General features: G+C 42.4%; 1 protein-coding gene across 1 annotated transcript in view; it reads left to right on the top strand.

Annotated features, from left to right (window-relative positions):
* The first annotated feature begins 6245 nt into the window (after nt 1-6245).
* Nucleotides 6246-21080, top strand: part of LOC135550715 (polypeptide N-acetylgalactosaminyltransferase 10-like) — a 104108-nt gene continuing 89273 nt past the window's right edge. Inside the window, exon 1 of the mRNA XM_064981765.1 lies at nt 6246-6490. Within this exon, the coding sequence (XP_064837837.1) occupies nt 6332-6490 (159 nt within the window). The 5' untranslated portion in view covers nt 6246-6331. The remainder of the gene's footprint in view (nt 6491-21080) is intronic.

Genomic DNA, 21080 nt, shown 5'->3' with positions numbered 1-21080 from the left:
CTACAGAATATGAGGATTTACATGGATACAGCAGCCCTCCCCCTTCTGCCCGTGTCACAAGCTCACAGTGGATTTGATCAATGCTCTGGGAATCAAGGTAATTTGCTGAACATCAAAGCAGGGGAAATGTTAGCATCATTATCCCCAAGTGGCAGGCCATTTACATCTGATTGACTCGCGTACGCTAAAATCCATTACCAGTGTTAATTCTGTGAGGGCTAGGCATTGAGCCGCCTCTGATAACAAATTAGTCAGAACTATTCCTACCTCAAAGGATAGTCCTGTGAGAGTGACCAGGGATCATGTAAACAAACCAATGCTTTGTTGGAGACATTCATTTAATTAACGCCCGAACACAGTCAAGGTAAATTGAACCAGCATTAGCTAAACTGACGTTGAGCGGATAAATGTGGATGTGGATGCGGATGTGGCAGGGCTTGCAAACTATTACAGACTACAAAGGGAAGCACAGCCAAGAGCTGCCCAGTGACAAGAGCCTACCAGATGAGCAAAATAACGTCTATGCTCGCTTCGAGGCAAGTCACACTGAAACATGCATGAGAGCATCAGCTGTTCCGAGCGACTCACGCTCTCCGCAGCCGATGTGAGTAAGACCTTCAAACAGGTCAACATTCACTGGGCCAGACGGATTACCAAGGTGTGTACTCCGAGAATGCGCTGACCAACTGGCAAGTGTCTTCACTGACATTTTCAACCTCTCCCTATCTGAGTCTGTAATACCAACATGTTTCAAGCAGACTACCATAGACCCTGTGCCCAAGAACACTAATGTAACCTGTCTAAATTACTACCGACCCATAGCACTCACGTCTGTAGCCATGACATGCTTTGAAAGGTGGTCATGGGTCACATCAACACCATTATCCCAGAAACCCTAGACCCACTCCAATTTGCATACCGCACCAACAGATCCACAGATGATGCAATCTCAAATTGCACTCCACACTACCCTTTCACACCTGGACAAAAGGAACACATATGTGAGAATGCTATTCATTGACAACAGCTCAGCGTTCAACACCATAGTGCCCTCAAACCTCATCACTAAGCTAAAGACCCTGGGACTAAACACCTCCCTCTGCAACTGGATCCTGGTCTTCCTGACGGGCCGCCACCAGGTGGTAAGGGTGGGTAACAATACATCCGCCACGCCGATCCTCAACAGGGGGCCCCTCAGGGGTGTGTGCTCAGTCCTCTCCTGTACTCCCTGTTCCCTCATGGCCAGGCACGACTCCAACACCATCATTAAGTTTGTTGATGGCAAGGCCTGTGGTAGGCCTGATCACCGACAACGATGAGACTACCTTTGCCCGTCCTGACCCTGTACCCGCCTGCCTGACATCTTTGCATGCCCCTGAGCCTGCCTGCCGTCCTGTACATTTGCTCCACCTCTGGATTTCAGAACCCTGCCTTTCCCTGAACCTGAGTCCGCCTGCCGTCCTGTACCTTTGCCTTAACCTGGATTTTCGACCCCTGCCTGCCTTGACCTGTCTTTGCCTGCCCCTGTTGCTACAAAAAACAGTGTTACTTCGACAGTCTGCATCTGGGTCTTACCTTGATACCTGATAAATACATGACAGTCTGGTCTGTGCAGTGTACAAGGTGTTCTTGAGGTGTCCTCTAATCACTGAACCTGTCATGTAATGGGTAGGATCAGGAGAATTTATTTATTTTTTATTCAAGAGAGAACAAATAAACAATAGGTTAGGGACTTACATGTTTCAGTTAGATCTTGAAGCATTATAGTCAGCATCTTTTGGAGAGACCATATTCTGTGTGGACATGACTAATAATAATAGGTTACACTAGGCATTTTCAAATCATAGCTTGATGAAATACGCAATAGCACAACAATGATGTAATTACATGTCCTTCTCCATTCATGCTTCACATTTCATGGTTTCTGTGCATGTTGCATGTTTAGTACCATACATTTCTAAGTAAGTATGTATAAATAACCAAACAATATTGCACACTCGTGCGTCTCTTCCTCAATGTATGAAGACATGTAATCAATATATGCAATATCTTTGAACCAGCAGTTGAAAATCCCCTTGAACCAACAGTGGAATCTACCCATAGGGAGCTGTCATTTCCATAATGCACAATAATTTGTTGCTGCTGAAATGCTCCTAACCCAGTGAACCCATTCTATAAAAGACACAGGGCTGCATGATTCCAAAGGAAACACAAATATAGCACAGAGCAACATATGTGCTCTTTTGTCTTCTATACTTGGGTAGTTGCCACTAAAACATATATTTCTTCAAAAATTAAAGTAAAAAAACATATAGCTGTAATAAACTATGTCTAAACAACTCAAAATGTTATATGGCCTCCATAAATGTTGAGTTAATATCCAATTTAAAGAAGCATGTCATGCATTAGTGCCTTTAATTTATCCTCTAGTGTGACATCATTCATGTTCATATAATGCAGGGATGTCAAACTTTTTACTCATTATTTAGTTACTGATGTCTTTAAATAAGTAATCATATTCTGGCATTTCAAATGAAAAACACAGAATTTCCTTGTATAATCATGATAACCAAATGTCTTGCTATTACATTTTGGGTAAGATTAACAGTAACTTCACTAAACCTAGATAAAAAGCATTTATCTTATATGTGTATTATTATTATGTTACCTACCTCATACCTAAGACAACATTTTTCTTCCTTTAATTTATTGGTGTCACCCCATGGGACGTTATGTCACCCCATGGCACATTATGTCACACCGATGGACAATACACCACAGGCAGTAAAATTTGACCTGTAAAACATAATTAATGACACTTTCAGAAGTTTCTGACCACTGTAAAAATGCTTCTAAACATCAGTTCTAAACATCAGTGATGGATCTTCATTAAAATATTTGAAGTGTACTCAATCCAATTACAGGGCCTTGAATGAGTCCTGTATTGTTATTTTACGTCACTACCTCCCCGACTCAAGAGTGGATTTGTGTGCCTGCTGCATTTCTTAGATGTGCTACCCATTTCTCAGGCTCCCTCTCCAGAATTGAACCCTAATTCCCTGTTACCTGTGGTCACCATGGTTGGTACAGAAACTACCATTGAACGTTGATAGGGCAGACAGTGCCACGAAGGGTCACTAAAAGCGGTTGGGGCACCTGAAAGCACCCCATATGGGTTTTGGGTCTGATAAATGCACGTGTCCCTGAAGGTCAGCACTTGTTGGCATATCTTAGCTCTAGCATTTCCACATTTATCTAAGTAACATTGGAGCGATCAATGGAACCAAAACTGATTTAATGAGCCATTCACAGTTACACTGTACCGACCGTGTGTACTAAGACATGCATGGCTTAATCTTTGGGACAAGAGTATACTACTGGCAGGATCAAGCAGGTAGCCCACCACAAAATGGAGGTTTACCTGGGCTCACAGAGAGGCGCAGGGGCAAAGTCCTCCATTGATAGGGGAGACCCAAGCACAAGTGTGCGCACCCAGTGGTAGGCTCAGACCTACCAATAGCCAAGCTGCTCGAGAAGTGTTCTCTTGGTGGGTTTTTTGAGCATACAGCACGACAGAGCCAACAACAGGGTTTGAGAAACGAAGTGTGTCTCTGATGTCAGAGTGTAATAGGATGGTGCCCGCCCCAGGCATCATTGCCTAGGCATGCCATGCCCTCCCCCGGAACGCTATCAGAGGACCACTGAGACAGACGGGTCGACTGGGTCTTGCTCGGAGTGAGGCCGGCCGGCCGGGCATATTGGAGAGCAGGGGGGTAACAGGCTCCAAAAGAGGCACGGTTGATGGGGGCCCTCCCAGGGTGTATCACGTATGATCAGTCAGGAGGAGTGAAACTGGTAGGACAGAGAGAGAGAGAGAGAGGGACCAATGGGATGGATTGTCTAATGCAGGGAGTGAGAACCAGGAATGGGAGAACCACAGACAGCCCCCATTTTCTGCCTGCACCATCTCTAGGGCCAGGTAAAAAAAAACTCCACAGAAGGCAGAGACAGATTCAGAGGTCACTGTAGGAAACAAGACTTGGGAGAATGAAACATAAATATTGCACTCAGAAACACATAAAATAATCACAATTGCAACAATTGGGTCTAATGCAAGTAAGTGTTATTTGATTTTTTTTTAAACTAGTCTAAAATGGTCATTATAGAGGTTTATGTCCCTCAGACTGACGGCTATTTTCTAAAAGCTGTCAAACCGTTAGAAATCTCAGGCTGTATGGTCGATTTTGGCCCTTATTGTTAACAATAAGCCTTCCATATGATTTCACCACAAGTCTAGTCTACTCATGATAATACCAAATAGTTCTGATTGATTACATTTTGTCCACTTGGTGTGACACAATTCTATAAGTTAATAATAAGAGCAGTTGGGCACCGTTGTTTCTTGAAATACATTTCTGTGTTATAACTACATAAGTATTTTATTCTGACTGGGCATTGGACACTGCACTGCGGTCATATGAAATTGCCTGTTGTTTGAACCCTGGATTGTAATTTCACAACAGCACATTAGATCAAACTGCAGCTTTCCTTTATCAGTTGATGGCATGATGCCAAATGTGTAGAATTGTATATCATTATTACCTTTTCAATCATTAATACCGTACAACAATGCATGCTGATTTGGTGATATGAGAAAAATCTTTAAAATGCTGAGTAGACAAAAAGCATTCTGACATTTACAAAGAGAATTCTAACTCAATGGCTTGCCAGTCTAATAAATGCGGGTCAGCGCAAATGATGTAAAAAAAAAGTTCAATGTTGAATTTATATCCCTCTTTTGATTCAGCGACATCTTGTGGTCATTTTAAGGTCTTCTGCCATTCAAGACACATGAAAGGGATGAGAGGATCATTTTAGGATTCTCATTACAACATTTCCAGGTGTTTATAGGCCCACTGCAGATGTTATCTCAATATTAAATCATTTCTGGGTAACAATTAAGTACCTTACTGTGATTGTTTTCAATCAAAGTTGTCAAAAAGATACAACAGTAGCTTTGTTATCAAAATACATTTCTCAAGTAAGAATTTGGCTATGACTGTCTAGGAGTGGTTTGAGTGTGGTCTTAGTGGGGAGGGGAAAACTGAAAACTAGCTGTTTTTGGCAGAGAGGTTTGGAATTCTCTTTCTTGGTATCACCTCAGTGATGGACCTAGCTAGCATGTAAAATATCTGCAATTGTGTGATGTACCTGACTAGGTACCTTAACAGGTGAGGCTGCTTGCCAGCAGTTCTTCCATTGTCAATTTGCTACCTAACAAGATTCTACATGACTTTTGCATGTGTTATTGCGTGTCTCACTGCTTGTCACCCCCATTCCAATGACATCAGTCACCAGGCATGCCAAAACTCCATCCCACCAAAACAGGCTGTCGGAACTAGAAGCACAATCATATCGCTACACTCGCATTAACATCTGCTAACCATGTGTATGTGACCAATAAATTTGATTTGATTGCAGGCGGTCTATTAACACTAAAAGGGCATTATCATCAATTTCGCTCTATCGCATTAGTAGATAGGCCTACTCACACTGCTATCAGGGCAGGTCTGCCGGTTTTGACTAGCAGAAGTCACTTTTTCGTGGCAGGTTAGGAGAATTAACTTGGCAGGTTAGGAAAAAGGTTAGGATTAGGTACAATTGTCCCCAACGCATCTTGGATTCCAAGATGCAGCACCAATTTCACAATTTTACAGTTTTATTCCAACCTGCTAATTTGGAAATATATATAACACGTGAAAAACACGTTATTGACTGCACTGGGCCTTTAACACACGTTGGTTTTTATACATTTGCCTAGGAAAAAACAACCACACGATTCAATACATTATTTACAATTACCAATAGAAATGCTTGAATTACAATGTTACATTTAATTTCGGAGAGTATATTTTATATTATCATTAGCCCTCTAATTTTGCCACGAATAAATTCCATTGAAGTGGCTACATTAATGCAAATGTACATTTTGTTGGTCAATCTGAGTGACTCCACTTTATTGTCACCAAGGGACCATGAGAGTACCTTTCAACTGTTCTACAGGTATGCAGGTGATCTAATATAACATATTGTGCTGTTGCAATATAATTAGGTAAACTGGTTGGGATTCAAATATTTATTATCATTATTCACTACAAAGAATGCAAAAGTCTGTCCTTGTGCTCCCAACTACGATATTGGTTCACTCCCCCTAGCGGAAGTGCCTGCAGCTTCAACATTATATCGTTGGTTTGTTCAGATTGAAAGTTGTCCACCTGGAAGCAGTTGGGAGTACATTGTAGACAGTTTTTCTCACATTTATTCTGGAGAGATGAGGCGAAAAGAAAAACGACTACTGCAGTTCGCAGGGTTACTTATAGCCGCTCTTATTTTCCTGCCGAACGTTGGTCTGTGGTCATTATACCGAGACCGAGTTTTTGAGAACTCGCCAGAAATAGTGGAGGGACCGGGTGGCATCCCTCAAATACAGGTAAGGTTGGCTCGTACACCGTTTGCCTGGCTTGCGCTGCCACTGAAAAACATATTGGTATCACCTCGGTGTTGCTGACTGCCCGATCACGTTGGTAATGGACCTAGCTGGCACGCATGTAAAATATCTGCAATTGTATGATGTACCTGAATAGCTAGCTTAACATTTCGCTAGCTCGACCATGTGGGGCTTTGACAGCAGTTATTCCGTCGTCAATTTGCTGTTTAGCAAGTTTCTACATCACCTTTTCATGCATTATTGCGTGGCTCACTGCTTGTCATCTCCTTTGCAATGACATTAGTTTGTTAGCTAGTTACGCTACATTCCTTTTTCTTGAAATGGGGCATGTTGTCTCTAATGTCGAACTTTCAGAATAATGTGGGGGGATAATGCCAGCTAGATACTGTACGCGGGTGGATGTTGAAAAGGCCACGTAGCAAAGTCTGGAACTATGCGTTGTAACTTGTAACACAGCACGACTTCAGGATATGAACGACGAGGTTGTTGACCTAGCGCGAATATGCTGCGGTCTTAAAACATGTCTTTCTGCTGGGTCAGGTGTTAGAACACGCGCTAGCCTGTTGGCCATTCTTGCGCTGTTATTCGGGGTTTTGTGGTGTGAAACAACAGTTTGTTTTCACCATCGACTTGCACTATATTGATCCGGTAGCTGTAGTCAGAGCAAAAAAATTAAATGCTACACTGTCCAACTTTTCCCTGTAAATGTACAGCTTTAGGCCTATACTTACACCAGAGTTTCCAGCTTTATACTGTAATTTTGCTTTACAGCAGAGATGCTGTAATATTTTACACTACTGTGTTCCTTACTGTAAAACATATTACAGCTCTACTGCTATGCATGTACAGAGATGCTTATAATGCGTTATACAGTAAGGAACATAGTACTGTGAAATATATTACAGCATATTTTGTAAAAGTCAAAGTTGTATTAATTATGTAAAATAAATGTATGGTATTTTACTGTGCATTCTACAGTGTTTTATTGTTGAAATTACAAAAGTCTTAGTGTATGTTGGGAAACAAAATATTGCAACTTCCTATTTGGAAGTGACACTGTTTTGATTTGGATACTATCATCAACGATGGGACCAGACTGTACAATGCCACTTGGGTAGTTTTTACAGTCATTATTATGTGGGGAGTGTTAAAGTCCAAATGCAGTCAATAACATGGATTTCCTGTTTTCTATATATTTCTACACTGAGGTAATGCTGTGAAAAGGCTGATATGATCATGCCTATTTAGTGTAAGAGCTGTTTGAAAAGACCTTCTGAAATTATAGTCTGTTTTGGTGGGATGGAGTTTTGGCCCACCAGAATTGGTTAATAGACCAATAAGAAAGATGAGTTCCAAACCTGTCTGCCGATTTAACAGCTAGTTTTCAGTTTCCCCCTCCCCACTCTGACCACTCCCAGACAGTCCTAGCTAAATTCTTGCTTGAGAAATTGCTCTTTGCTAAGAAGCTATTTTTGTTTATTTTGACCATTTTTAATTTAAAACATTCACACAGAAATTATTTGATAATGAGAAAAAAAACGAATTTGGCCTTTAACATTATAGAAAAAATAATAATATTCAAAGGCAATTAAACTAATTAATTGGAATGCCCGATTTAATTAGGGACGATTTCAAGTTTTCATAACAATCGGTAATCGGCATTTTTGGACACTGATTATGGCCGAATACATTGCATTACACGGGGGAAACTGCGTGGCAGGCTTGACCACCTGTTACGCGAGTGCAGCAAGGAGCCAAGGTAAGTTGCTAGATAACATTAAACTTATCTTATAAAAAACAATCAATCTTCACATAATCACTAGTTAACTACACATAGTTAATTAAATTACTAGGTTAACTAGCTTCTCCTGTGTTGCATATAATCAATGCGGTGCCTGTTAATTTGTCATTGAATCACAGCCTACTTCGCCAAACAGGTGGTGAAAAGTGCATTTGCGAAAAAAGCACAATCGTTGAACGAATGTACCTCATCATAAACATCAAGGCCTTTCTTAAAATCAATACACAGTAATATATGTTTTTGAACCTGCATATTTAGTTCAAAGAAATTCATGTTAGCAGGCAATATTAACTAGGGAAATTGTCACTTCTCAGGGTATATGCAACAGTTTGGGCCGCCTGGCTCGTTGCAAACTAATTTGCCAGAATTTTACATAATTATGACAACATTGAAGGTTTACGTGATGTCATTACATCATGTACCTTTTGTTTTATAGGTATGCACGTCAGCTTTGACATCAGTTTGGCACATCGGCCGTTAAAATAGACATCGGCCGATTCCTATATGTTCACCGATTTATATTGTGCATCTCTATTTTCTAATGGTCTAAGTTGAGCTGTTGTTATTCCCTGTAAACACACGGCCCAGTTCAAAGTGAATGATACCAGGCCTGTGTGACAAATGGTTTGTTTTCATATGGGCCTACTGTAGCTCTGATTGGCTATGGTGTGTGTAGAGTCCAGTCCTGGACAAGATTGACACGTTTTATTTACTGCGGTGTCAATACATTTTAATTGGTCATTTTAAACTCACGACCGCTTTCTTACTATATTGCTATAGAATTTTCACATGCCTTACTCTACGTCATTCCCAAACATTCTATGAAAACTGTATTTTGATTCATTATCCCATGCAGAAACTGGCACAGTAAATACGACACCCTACAACCTTTAAAAGTTGATGACAGCCGAGATAAAACATCAACTCAGTATGTTTAGAGACTCGGATTTTCGATTTTGTTGTGAATGTGTTAAGCCTTTGGAAGATTAGAAGATTGATGCAGAGAGAGCGCAGTCACTCGTTAAAGGCGGGGAGGAAAATACCTTGGGAGTAAAAGCAGAGATGGGATAAAAGAGGTGTTTGTTTAGAGGAAGGCTTTGTTGTAAAACATTTCCTCCCCTCGTTCTTCAGACAAGGCGAGCGTTGAGCGCTGCTAGCTGTGGCGGAGGCTGAGCGCGTGCTGATGAGAGTCAGGTGCAGATGGCCCCTGGATGCCGTGTAAAGACAGTTAATGTGCATCCATGGGTTATGATGATGAAAAATGTGTTCTCAGTCAACTTGCCTGGTAAAATGAAGGCAGTGAATGTTGTGGTAAGGTTGGTTCTGTATTATTGCAGAGCTACATTTTATGCAGTGTCTGGTGTTGCTCTATCCCATTTGTTTCCTGTATAGGGCAATTCTAGAGTAACACTGAGACTCCTATATCTCACCATAAAATGTATGCAAACAAACGAACAAAAAACACTGATTGCTATGTTTAACATACTATACAACGATATTCATAAGGCTACTTTGAACAATTTCCACAGAACATTTCACAAAAACGCATTTACTTGAAGAACAGTGCAGAGGGTAACACTAGAAGTGCAGAGGCAGGCATTTTGACTGCATATGAAGTGAAATATTACAAGCAGCAGCAATTTCTCATGACATCTTTTGCCACTGCAAAGCTCCGCTGTGACCCCACTAGAGCCGAGCAGGTAACGTAGCTAATTAGTTTCAATGGCACTTGTTTTTTTATTGAATGACTATATAGTATCAGTAAAAAGTTTGGGCGCACCTACTCATTCAAGGGTTTTTCTTTATTTTTACTGTTTTATACATCATAGAATAATAGTGAAGACATCAAAACTATGAAATAACACATGGAATTATGTAGTAACCAAAAAGTGTTAACCAAATAAAAATATAGTTTATATTTGAGATACTTCAAAGTAGCTACCCTTTGCCTTGATGACAGCTTTGTGCATTCTCTCAACCAGCTTCACCTGGAATGCTTTTCCAACAGTCTTGAAGGAGTTCCCACATGCTGAGCACTTAATGGTTGCTTTTCCTTCACTCTGTCATCCCAATTGGGTTGAGGTCGGGTGACTGTGGAGGCCAGGTCATCTGATGCAGTACTCCATCACTCTCGTTCTTGGTTAAATAGCCCTTACACAGCCTGGGGAATGTTGGGTCATTGTCCTGTTGAAAAACAAATGATTATTAAGCGCAAACCAGATGCGATGGCATATTGCTGCAGAATAGTAGTGGTAGCCATGCTGTTTAAGTGTGCCTTGAATTCTAAATAAATCCCAGACCGTGTCACCAGCAAAGCACACTCACACCTTCTCCATGCTTCATAGTGGGAACCACACACGTGGAGATCATCCGTTCACCTCCTCTGCGTCTCACAAAGACACAGCGGTTGGAGGCAAAAATCTCAAATTTGGACTCATCAAATCAAACTTTATTTGTCACATGAACTGAATACAACAAGTGTAGACCCTACCGTGACGGGGTGGTCTGTGCATATTTGTAAACAGCTGGTGGACGAAATCTAAGGAAGTCTCTATTTTTCTCGTCTGAAGTAGAGTATATTGTGATAAATTGCAGGCCACACTACTTGCCTAGAGAGTTTCAGCTATACTTTTCGTGGCCGTTTATTTACCACCGAAGACAGATGCTGGCACTAAGACCGCACTCACTCAGCTGTATAAGGAAATAAGCAAACAGGAAACCACTCACCCAGAGGCGGCGCTCCTAGTGGCCGGAGACTTTAATGTAGGGAAACTTAAATCAGGTCTACCTAATTTCTATCAACATATTAAATGTGCAACCAGAGGGGAAACAATTCTAGATCACCTGTACTCCACAAACAGAGACGCGTACAAAGCTCTCCCTCGCCCTCCATTTGGTAAATCCGACCACAACTCCTGCTTACAAGCTAAATTAAAGCAGGAAGCACCAGTGACTCGGTCTATAAAAAAAGTGGTCAGATGAAGCAGATGCTAAACTACAGGACTGTAGACTGGAACATGTTCCGGGATTCTTCCGATGGCGTTGAGGAGTACACCACATCAATCACCACATCAATCACCTTTAAACAGGTCAACATACACAAGGCTGCAGGGCCAGACAGATTACCAGGGTCTGTGCTCCGTGCATGTGCCCGGATGTGAGCAACTGGCAGGTATCTTCACTGAAATTTTCAACATGTCCCTGACTGAGTCTGTAATATCAACATGTTTCAAGCAGACCACCATCGTCCCTGTGCCCAAGAACACGAAGGCAAACTGCCTAAATGACTACAGACCCGTAGCACTCACGTCTGTAGCCATGAAGTGCTTTGAAAGGCTGGTAATGGCTCGCATCAACACCATTATCCCAGAAACCCTAGACCCACTCCAATTTGCATACCGCCCAAACAGATCCACAGATGATGCAATCTCTATTGCACTCCACACTACCCTTTCCCACCTGGACAAAAGGAACACTTATGTGAGAAAGCTATTAATTGACTACAGCTCAGTGTTCAACACCATAGTGCCCTCAAAGCTAAAAGACTAAAACACCTCCCTCTTCAACTGGATCCTGGACTTCCTGATGGGCCGCCCCCAGGTGGTGAGGGTAGGTAGCAACACATCTGCCACGCTGATCCTCAACACTGGAGCCCCCCCAGGGTGTGTGCTCAATCCCCTCCTGTTCACCCACAACTGCATGGCCACCGACAATGACGAGACAGCTTATAGGGAGGAGGTCAAATCTTGCCGGGTGGTAAGAGAATAACAACCTATCCCTCAACGTAACCAAGACTAAGGGGATGATTGTGGACTACAGGAAAAGGAGGACCGAGCACAGCCCCATTCAGTGGAGCAGGTTGAGAGCTTCAAGGTCATTGGTGTCTACATCACCAACAAACTAGAATGGTCCAAACACACCAAGACAGTTGTGAAGAGGGCACGACAAAGCCTTATCCCCCTCAGGAAACTATAAAAAGATTTGGCGTGGGTCCTAAGATCCTCAAAAGGTTCTACAGCTGCAACATCGAGAGCATCCTGACTGGTTGCATCCCTACTACAGAGGGTAGTACGTATGGCCCAGTACATCACTGTGGCTAGCTGCATGCCACCCAGGACCTCTAGGCCCTAAAAATGTTCAAAGACCCCAGCCACCCCAGTCATAGACTGTTCTCTCTACAACCGCATGGCAAGCAGTACCCGGAGTGCCAAGTCTAGGACAAAAAGGCTTCTCAACAGTTTTTACCCCAAGTCCCTGAACAGGTAATCAAATGGCTACCCGACTAGCCCCCCCCCCACCCCTCTTTTACGCTGCTGCTACTCTCTGTTTATCATATATGCATCGTCACTAACTATACATTCATGTACATACTACCTCAATTGGCCCGACAAACCAGTGCTCCCGTACATTGGTTAACCGGGCTATTTGAATTGTGTCCCGCCACCCACCACTCACTAACCCCTCTTTTACACTACTGCTACTTTCTGTTCATTATATATGCATAGTCACTTTAACCATATCTACATGTACATACTACCTCAATCAGCCCAACTAACCAATGTCTGTATGTAGCCTCACTACTTTTATAGCCTCGCTACCGTATATAGCCACGCTACTGTTACTTTTCACTGATGTTTTTATTTCTTTACTTTAACTATTGTTCAATTAATACCTTTTTTGCACTATTGGTTAGAGCCTGTAAGTAAGCATTTCACTGTACACCTGTTGTATACTGCGCACGTGACAAATACATTTTGATTTGAAATTAATTGTGTAGAGCTCTGAGACAGGATTGTGTCAAGGCACAAGGAACCTGGCACCATCTCTACGGTGAAGAATGGTGGTGGGATTATATGCAAATTAATATTAACTCCATTTAAATGTAGATGTTGTTTGCATTGGATATGTTTACTATATCATATGGAGACAAACCTTTTAACTTATAATAAGTAGACATTAATTGCAAATTATTAAATCCTTCCAATAGAAACAAATCTAATACATTTACTTACAAATTGAACTTTAATTAAATGAGTTTATTCTTCACATGAGATGATTTCATTGAACAACAAAATGGAATATTGAATGATCCATCGCATCTCCCAAAAACGTTTTCAACATCTGTAAAATGATAGTCTAGAAACTAAAGCTTTGATTGTCCTCCTCTCAGGCTTCCATGTAATCTCCCTGGACCTCTTCAATGTCCATATCTTGAACATCAGACTCTGAGGCCTCATCTTCACTGTCACTTTCCAACCTCGTTGAGGATGGCTCATTGGCAGGCGCAAAAAGCTTAAAATTTGCCCGGATGGCCACCACTTTTTCAAACCTTGTAGTGGTCAGCCTGTTGCATGCTTTGGTGTGTGTGTGTGTGTTCCCAAACAAGGACCAGTTGCTCTCTGAGGTGGCTGATGTTGGTGGGATTTGGAGGAGGATTGAGGCAACGGGGAAAGAGCCTCAGATCCACAAAGTCCCTTCCACCAGGTGGCTGATGAGATATGTTGGCACGACTGCCATATTGCATCTCCATCCCAAAGCCCTTGCTTGGAAGTGTACTTCGCCAGACTGCCAAGAACCTTGCCCTCATCCAGCCGTCATACCGCTCAGGAAGGAGATGCGTTCTGTCTCCTAGAGATGAACGTACATTGTGAAAAGTGCAAATCAATCCCAGAACAACAGCATAGGACTTTGTGAAGATGCTGGAGGAAACCGGTACAAGAGTATCTATTTCCACAGTAAAATGAGACTTAAATCAACATAACTGGAAAGGCTGTCCAGCAAGGAAGAAGTCACTGTCTCAAAACCGCCATAGAAAAGCCAGACTACGGTTTGCAACTGCAAATGGGAACAAAGATCGTACTTTCTGGTGCACTTCACAAAATGGATGGCATCATGAGGTACAAAAGTTATGTGGATATATTGAAGCAACATCTCAAGACATCAGTCAGGAAGTTAAAGCTCGGCTGCAAATGTGTCTTCGAAATGGACAATGACCCCAAGCATACTTACAAAGTTGTGGCAAAATGGCTTAAGGACAACAAAGTCAAGATATTGGAGAGGTCATCACAAAGCCCTGACCTCAATCCTATTGAAAATGTGCGGGCACGACTGAAAAAGCGTGTGTGAGCAAGGAGGCCTACAAACCTGACTCAGTTACACCAGCTCTGTCATGAGGAATGGGCAAAAAATTCACCCAACTTATTGTAGGAAGCTTGTAGAAGGCTACCTGAAACGTTTGACTCAAATGAAACAATTTAAAGGCAATGCTACCAAATACTAATTGAGTGTATGTACACTTCTGACCCACTGGGAATGTGATGAAATAAATAAAAAGCTGAAATATATCATTCTCTCTACTATTATTCTGGCATTTCATGTTCTTAAAATAGTGGTGATCCTAACTGACCTAAGACCAGGGATTTTTACTTGAAATAAATGTCAGAAATTGTGAAAAACTTAATTTAAATGTATTTGGCTAAGGTGTATAACTTCCAACTTCAACTGTATGTGCTTCAGGCAGAAGTCTTCACGCTTTTTGATGTATTTCTGAACCAAACTGCAGTTTCCTCTGCTTGGAGCAACAGGGCCGTATGGATTTCTTCGCTTATACCTGTAAGCAGAGTCTGAACATCAGACAGGATGGCATTGTCTCCCTCAGTCCGTGCAATGGCTACTGCTATAGGTTTCAGGCTGCTTACCACTCTTTCCCAAAAATACAGTGGCAAGAAAATGTATGTGAACCCTTTGGAATTACCTGGACTTCTGCATAATTTTGTTATACAATTTGATCTGATCGTTATCTAAGTCACAACAATAAACTAACACAGTCTACTTAACTAATTACACACAAACAATTTTACATGTTCATGCCTTTTATTGAACACACCATTTAAACATTCACAGTGCAGGATGGGAAAAGTATGTGAATACTGGGATTTAATAACAACGGTTAGGAATTTTGAACCATTCCTCTCTACAAAACTGTTTCAGTTCAGCAATATTCTTGGGATGTCTGGTGTGAACCGCTCTCTTGAGGTCAGGCCACAGCATCTCAATCGGGTTGTCAGGACTCTGACTGGGCCACTCCAGAAGGCGTATTTTCTTCTGAAGCCATTCTGTTGTTGATTTACTTCTGTGTTTTGGGTCGTTGTCCTGTTGCATCACCCAACTTCTGTTAAGCTTCAATTGGTGGACAGATAGCCTTACATTCTCCTGCAAAATGTCTTGATAAACTTGGGAATTCATTTTTCTGTCGACGATAGCAAGCTGTCCAGGGCCTCCCGCAGCAAATAAACTCCAAACCATGATGCTCCCTTCATGATACATTAAAGTTGGGAAGAGGTTTTGATGTTGGTGTGCTGTTCCTTTCTAACAACTCAACTTTAGTTTCATCTGTCAACAGAATATTTTTCCAGTAGTGCTGTGGAACATCCAGATGCTCTTTTGCTCACTACAGACGTGCAGCAATGTTTTTATTGGACAGCAGTGGCTTCTTCTGTGGTGTCCTCCCATGAACACCATTCTTGTTTAGTGTTTTACATATCGTAGACTCGTAAACAGAGATGTTAGCATGTTCCAGAGATTTCCTTAAGTCTTTAGCTGACTCTCTAGAATTCTTCTTAACCTCATTGAGCATTCTGTGCTGTCCTCTTGCAGTCATCTTTGCAGGATGGCCACTCCTAGGGAGAGTAGCAACAGTGTTGAACTTTCTCCATTTATAGACAGTTTGAACATCAAGGCTTTTAGAGATACTTTTGTAACCCTTTCCAGCTTCATGCAAGTCAATTCTTAATATTGGATCTCCTGAGATCTCTTTTGTTTGAGGCATAGTTCACATCAGGTAATGCTTCTTTTGAGTAGCAAACCCACATTTTGTGAGTTTTTTTTTAATGTAATTTTTTTTTTTTTTTAGGGCAGGGCAGCTCGAACCAACAACTCCAATCTCGTCTCTTTTTTTTAACCTTTTTATTTAGCTAGGCAAGTCAGTTAATTTTTTTTCTTATTTTCAATGACCGCCTAGGAATGTAGAGGGCAGGTTTTTCGTTTTTGGCAACACAAAAAAAAACACCCATTTGAAACTGCCTATTTCTCAGGCCCAGAAACTAGACTATGCATATAATTGTCAGATTAGGACTTGATCGAAAATCGCTGGAGAGACCTGAAAATAGTTGTGCAGCAACGTTCCCCATCCAACCTGACAGAGCTTGACAGGATCTGCAGAGAAGAATGGGAGACACTCCCCAAATACAGGTGTGCCAAGCTTGTAACGTCATACCCAAGAAGACTCGTGGCTGGAATTGCTGCCAAAGGTGCTTCAACAAAGTACTGAGTAAAGGGTCTGAATACTTATGTAAATCTAATATTTTTGTATTTGTTTTTAATTTTATACTTTTGCAAACATTTCTAAAAACCTGGTTTTGCTTTTTCATTTTCGGGTATTATGTGTGGATTGATGAAGGAAAAACAATTGAATCCATTTTAGAATAAGACAAAGTCAATGGTCTGAATACTTTCCGAATGCACCGTATATTTTTGTCAGGCAAGAAACCACCAGCATCCCTAGTCATAATCTTGATGTCTATCTGTACAATGCACTAAGTACATTTTCTCAAACATTTGGTATTAGGGATGTTTGGTTCTTGTTGAAGTCTGCCTACTCTGAGTCACTCTCCACCAGTGAGACTTGAGCTGCATTTTTTTATACTGCAGAAATGCTTGAGTCAGACCTACTAATTTAGTCTGGCCTCATCCGCATGGTTGTTTCTGATTTGCTTTACTACAGACCAAGTACAGATAGGCCATAACATACTGTCCTCGGGTTACTTTCATTGGTAGTTCTCCTAAAGATAGCCTAATCCTTTAGGAATCATGGGAACGGAAGACCTCTTCAAAATACACAGAAAACGGGGGAAGAGGGATTGATTTAGTCTTTCTGATCTCACATACTCAGATCAGAGGCAAAATGTCTTCTTCTAGCACATCAGAGGAAGGATTTGAACAGAGGCATTCCTGTTCGTCAAGCACGTTCACAGACACTGAACCCCCAGTTCAGAACAGCTGTTTGAAAAAATTGAGATGCTGTCTTTGTCAGAGTTGCTGCATTTCTTGCTCCACTAGACCAATGCTTCTCTACAAACTACTGGCGGGCGGCAAAGCTGGGTTCTGATTCTTATTTCACACATTTCTGTTTTTCCCCTTATATGTCACTGGTAGTCTCTCAACTTTCTCTAATTGCAAATGAAAGAAAACTATTTGGAGTTACTCAGTGCTTGGTTGTGTGGTGTTGTTATGGATGTCTAATGTTAATGAGGAAAATACAGTCGACGTATGATCTTGTTCACTCATGCAGTTGCTGGATGAGTTAAAAGCTGGCAAAATGTTTGAAGCACTGCTTTTGTAATCAAATAAATTAGTGCTTCAACGTAAAAATTATTCAAACTCATTCATGCATTATTATGATTTACCTCTGTGGTAATTTCCTTTTCCACTTTTCCGTTTGAGACAAACACAGGCAAGCGATCCACCCATTGATTTCCTCTTAAAAGAACTGCTCATTGATTGCTGCAGTGTGACCTGCTGTAGAATAGCCTGCCCTGCACCGCAGTGGCAGGCTTGTGATGGTCCATCAAGAGTGGGGTGTCATGAAGATTAAGCCTCAGCGAGACACTGATTTTCCTGGGTGTTACGTAAGCCACATCTGTCCCTCCACATTACAGCATCACCGATGTGGAGCCCACCATGTGAATAAAGGAGAAGAGATGGCTTACTCAAGCGCACACTGAATTCTGCTTACTGTCCCTGCCATTCAGCATGCAAGGATAGCGGGCGGGAGATGCTTATGCCTTAATGGAGGGGACTGGAGGAGAGTGGACTGAAATGGCTTTTTAGACAGAGCCTGGTGCTGATGTGCAGGAAGGAAGCCATGAAATGACAGGGGCACAGTAGGTTCTGTGTAGGAACATACAGACTGCACTTAGAGCTGGTATTGCCTTGCCTCAGCAGTTAAAGTTTTACCATATTTCTCTGATTTTATTACCCTGCTGCCTCCTCCAGACATGATAATAAGGACGGAGCTTATTTGAACAGCACTTCTCTCCGATGGGATTGGGGTGGTGCCAGAGAATACTCTGATCATGGCAGCATCCAGCAGCGCTGTAAGTTATGGCTGTGCCCTAGACACTGACTGCATATTTCTCATATTGAAATGTAATTGGTCCTGACCTGGCAGCATGGTGGTCTGGACCAGTCATCAAGAGGATGAGTAGGCCTTGCAGTGTCTGTAGCCTAATGATCATATGGTGATGGGAAAACATGGGCCTAATTGTGCAGCAAGAGACATCGGGAAGAGACTATGAGTCAGCAAAGGATCGAAGTTCAGAGGTTATATCTGGTCAATATGTCTTTTGACTGACAATCCTGTAAGACCATTCTCTCACCATACTATGCTCTTGTTTGTCTGAAGTGCCCTCCTTGGGGCTCCCGAGGGTGCAGCGGTCTAAGGCACTGCATCTGTGCTAGTGGTGTCACTACAGACCCTGGTTCAATTCCAGGCTGTATCACAACCGCCCGTGATTGGGAGTCCCATAGAGCGGCGCACAATTGGCCCAGCGTCGTCCGGGTTAGGGTTTGGCCGGGGTAGGCCGTCATTGAAAATAAGAATTTGTTCTTAACTGACTTACGTAGTTAAATTTAAAATGAAGTACAATTATAATAGAGATGGTGGAGAGGCCAGTTGACCGATATTGTAATTTCAGCATATCCTGGGGACTAGATGATAAGGGGAACAGCTGTCTGGTAGGGTTGGCTGTGTGTATATTGCTTGCAGCGTCTGCCAACCTGGACCTGTGGTTAAATTGACCTCAGAATATTTCAGTACTGCAGCCTGGTAACTGTAGACTTGCTGTTTTAAAACTCACCCCTTTATTAGGGTGGCCCCAACCTAACAGCAAGCACCCCTGTAGCTAGCTACCCATTATTTTGAGTACATGCTTTTGTGTGTACTTACAATAAGTATTTTGGCGCAGTGTGCGGTTCACTTGTCTGTTATTGTTCTGCATATGTGTACAGAAACAAAGCTTGTGGTCAAATGAGCTTAACGGGAAAGCATTTGCACAGAACCTGAGTCCCACAGTGCTGTCTGGGATCGAGTCGGCTGGGCAGTGGAGGAGAGGAGAGAGATCAGGGCCAGGATGGAGCGGACTGACTGCAGGCATAGCTGTCAGTGTGAAGCAGAGTAAATACTGTAGGGAGTCAAAAACGGGTAGTTAAACCTGTTTGTGGGGTACTAGGAGTTGGAACCTGCATAAGTAAAGTGTAAATATTGTGTTTTCAAATTACTAGGGCCCTTCCAAACCCTTACGACAATTCAGCTCAACAGTCCTCTTTTTGAATATCATTCTTGGGATTTTCCTTGGTTGCACTGAGCAGATTCTTTAGGACTAAATTGTTAATGAGGGACTCATTGCCTCAAGACTCAAACTCACACCCCTCTTATTATTTTAGTATGCCGTATGAGTATGTTGCATGAGGATCTTTTGATTGTAAGAAGGAATGTTATATGAATGTACACTGAAAGAATATCCATTAGTTGCCACTTGCCAGTATGATGCTTTGGTAGAAATGGAGTGAGTTTGTGTCCCTTTCATTCCATCGCTCTTGGCCCATCTGAAACCATTTGTGGTGTTATGTCAAGATAACCTCTAGTGTGGTGGCTCTCTTTGCAAGGTGTGTTGTGTTAGATATGATCTACTGACTTCTGGAGCTGCTGTACTTCCTCTGTGTCAGTGTACAGCCTGGCATGCAGGACCACACCAGCTCTTTCCCTCTCACCACCTCCCTGTGTGTGTCCAAGGATTTCAGTGTGACTTGCCTTCAGGAGTATGAAGGCAACAACCCCTCCCACCCCATTCTCATTTCCACTTCCAACAGACTGGAACAGAGAGAGGGAGAGAGACAAACCAAGATACTGAGCGTGCCTGTGGTAGGCCTGGCTGTGGCAGTGGATCTCTGTAGACAGCCCAGCGGGGCCTGCATGATGTCTCCTGCTGGGAGCTGGGGCTGTGTGGCGGCCTTGCTAGGATGAAAAGACCTAAAGGAGGGGGGGGGGGGGGGTCTGAGTGCCTCACTGTCGGTCCCTGCCTATGGAATGTTGGCTTAGAACAACCTGGGTCTCACACCAGTCACTTTCCTCTTGGCTGAGCTCGGTTGACCTCATTTTGTGTCTCAAGTTTACTGTGCCACACACTTTGAGAGAGAACTATAACTTAAGTCCACGGTAACAGTTTACAGTGAGTGCACTTTTGCTGGCAGGTGTTTTGGATCTTGTTGACTATCAGGGAGGTGATATGCAGAGGGCAGACTTCCTTGGTTGGTTTATTTGTCTGTGAAATATTGAGGGGAGGCAGCTGATTGTATCTCAGGAGGGCATGGCTGTGCTGCGTCTGATCCATCTTCATGTGGGAAAGCAGAGCTCAGCCCTCACCCAGCAGGTGCTATGGAAACACAGGCAAGTATTGACCGGAGGTTCTCTGATTCCCATCCTCATAGAGAATGCATGGGCAGTCCTTCTCTTATCAGGCCCCTGGTAGTAAGAGCTCTCTTCCAAATAAAGACAATCCAATAACACTCTTTCTCTCAGTCCTGGGGATCTGGCTGCGGAACTCAATCTGTTTACTAATCCATACCTCCCGAAGACGGTTTTAATTATTTGGATGCTATACAGGTTCTTCCCCTACACAATAGTTTTGATTCCAGCGTTCTATACCAGATAGC

The sequence above is a fragment of the Oncorhynchus masou genome, chromosome 12, assembly GCF_036934945.1.
Source record: "Oncorhynchus masou masou isolate Uvic2021 chromosome 12, UVic_Omas_1.1, whole genome shotgun sequence".
In the NCBI taxonomy this organism is placed as follows: Eukaryota; Metazoa; Chordata; class Actinopteri; order Salmoniformes; family Salmonidae; genus Oncorhynchus; species Oncorhynchus masou.
Note: the sequence above shows the minus strand (reverse complement) of the source record. Positions and strands in the feature narration are given on the sequence as shown.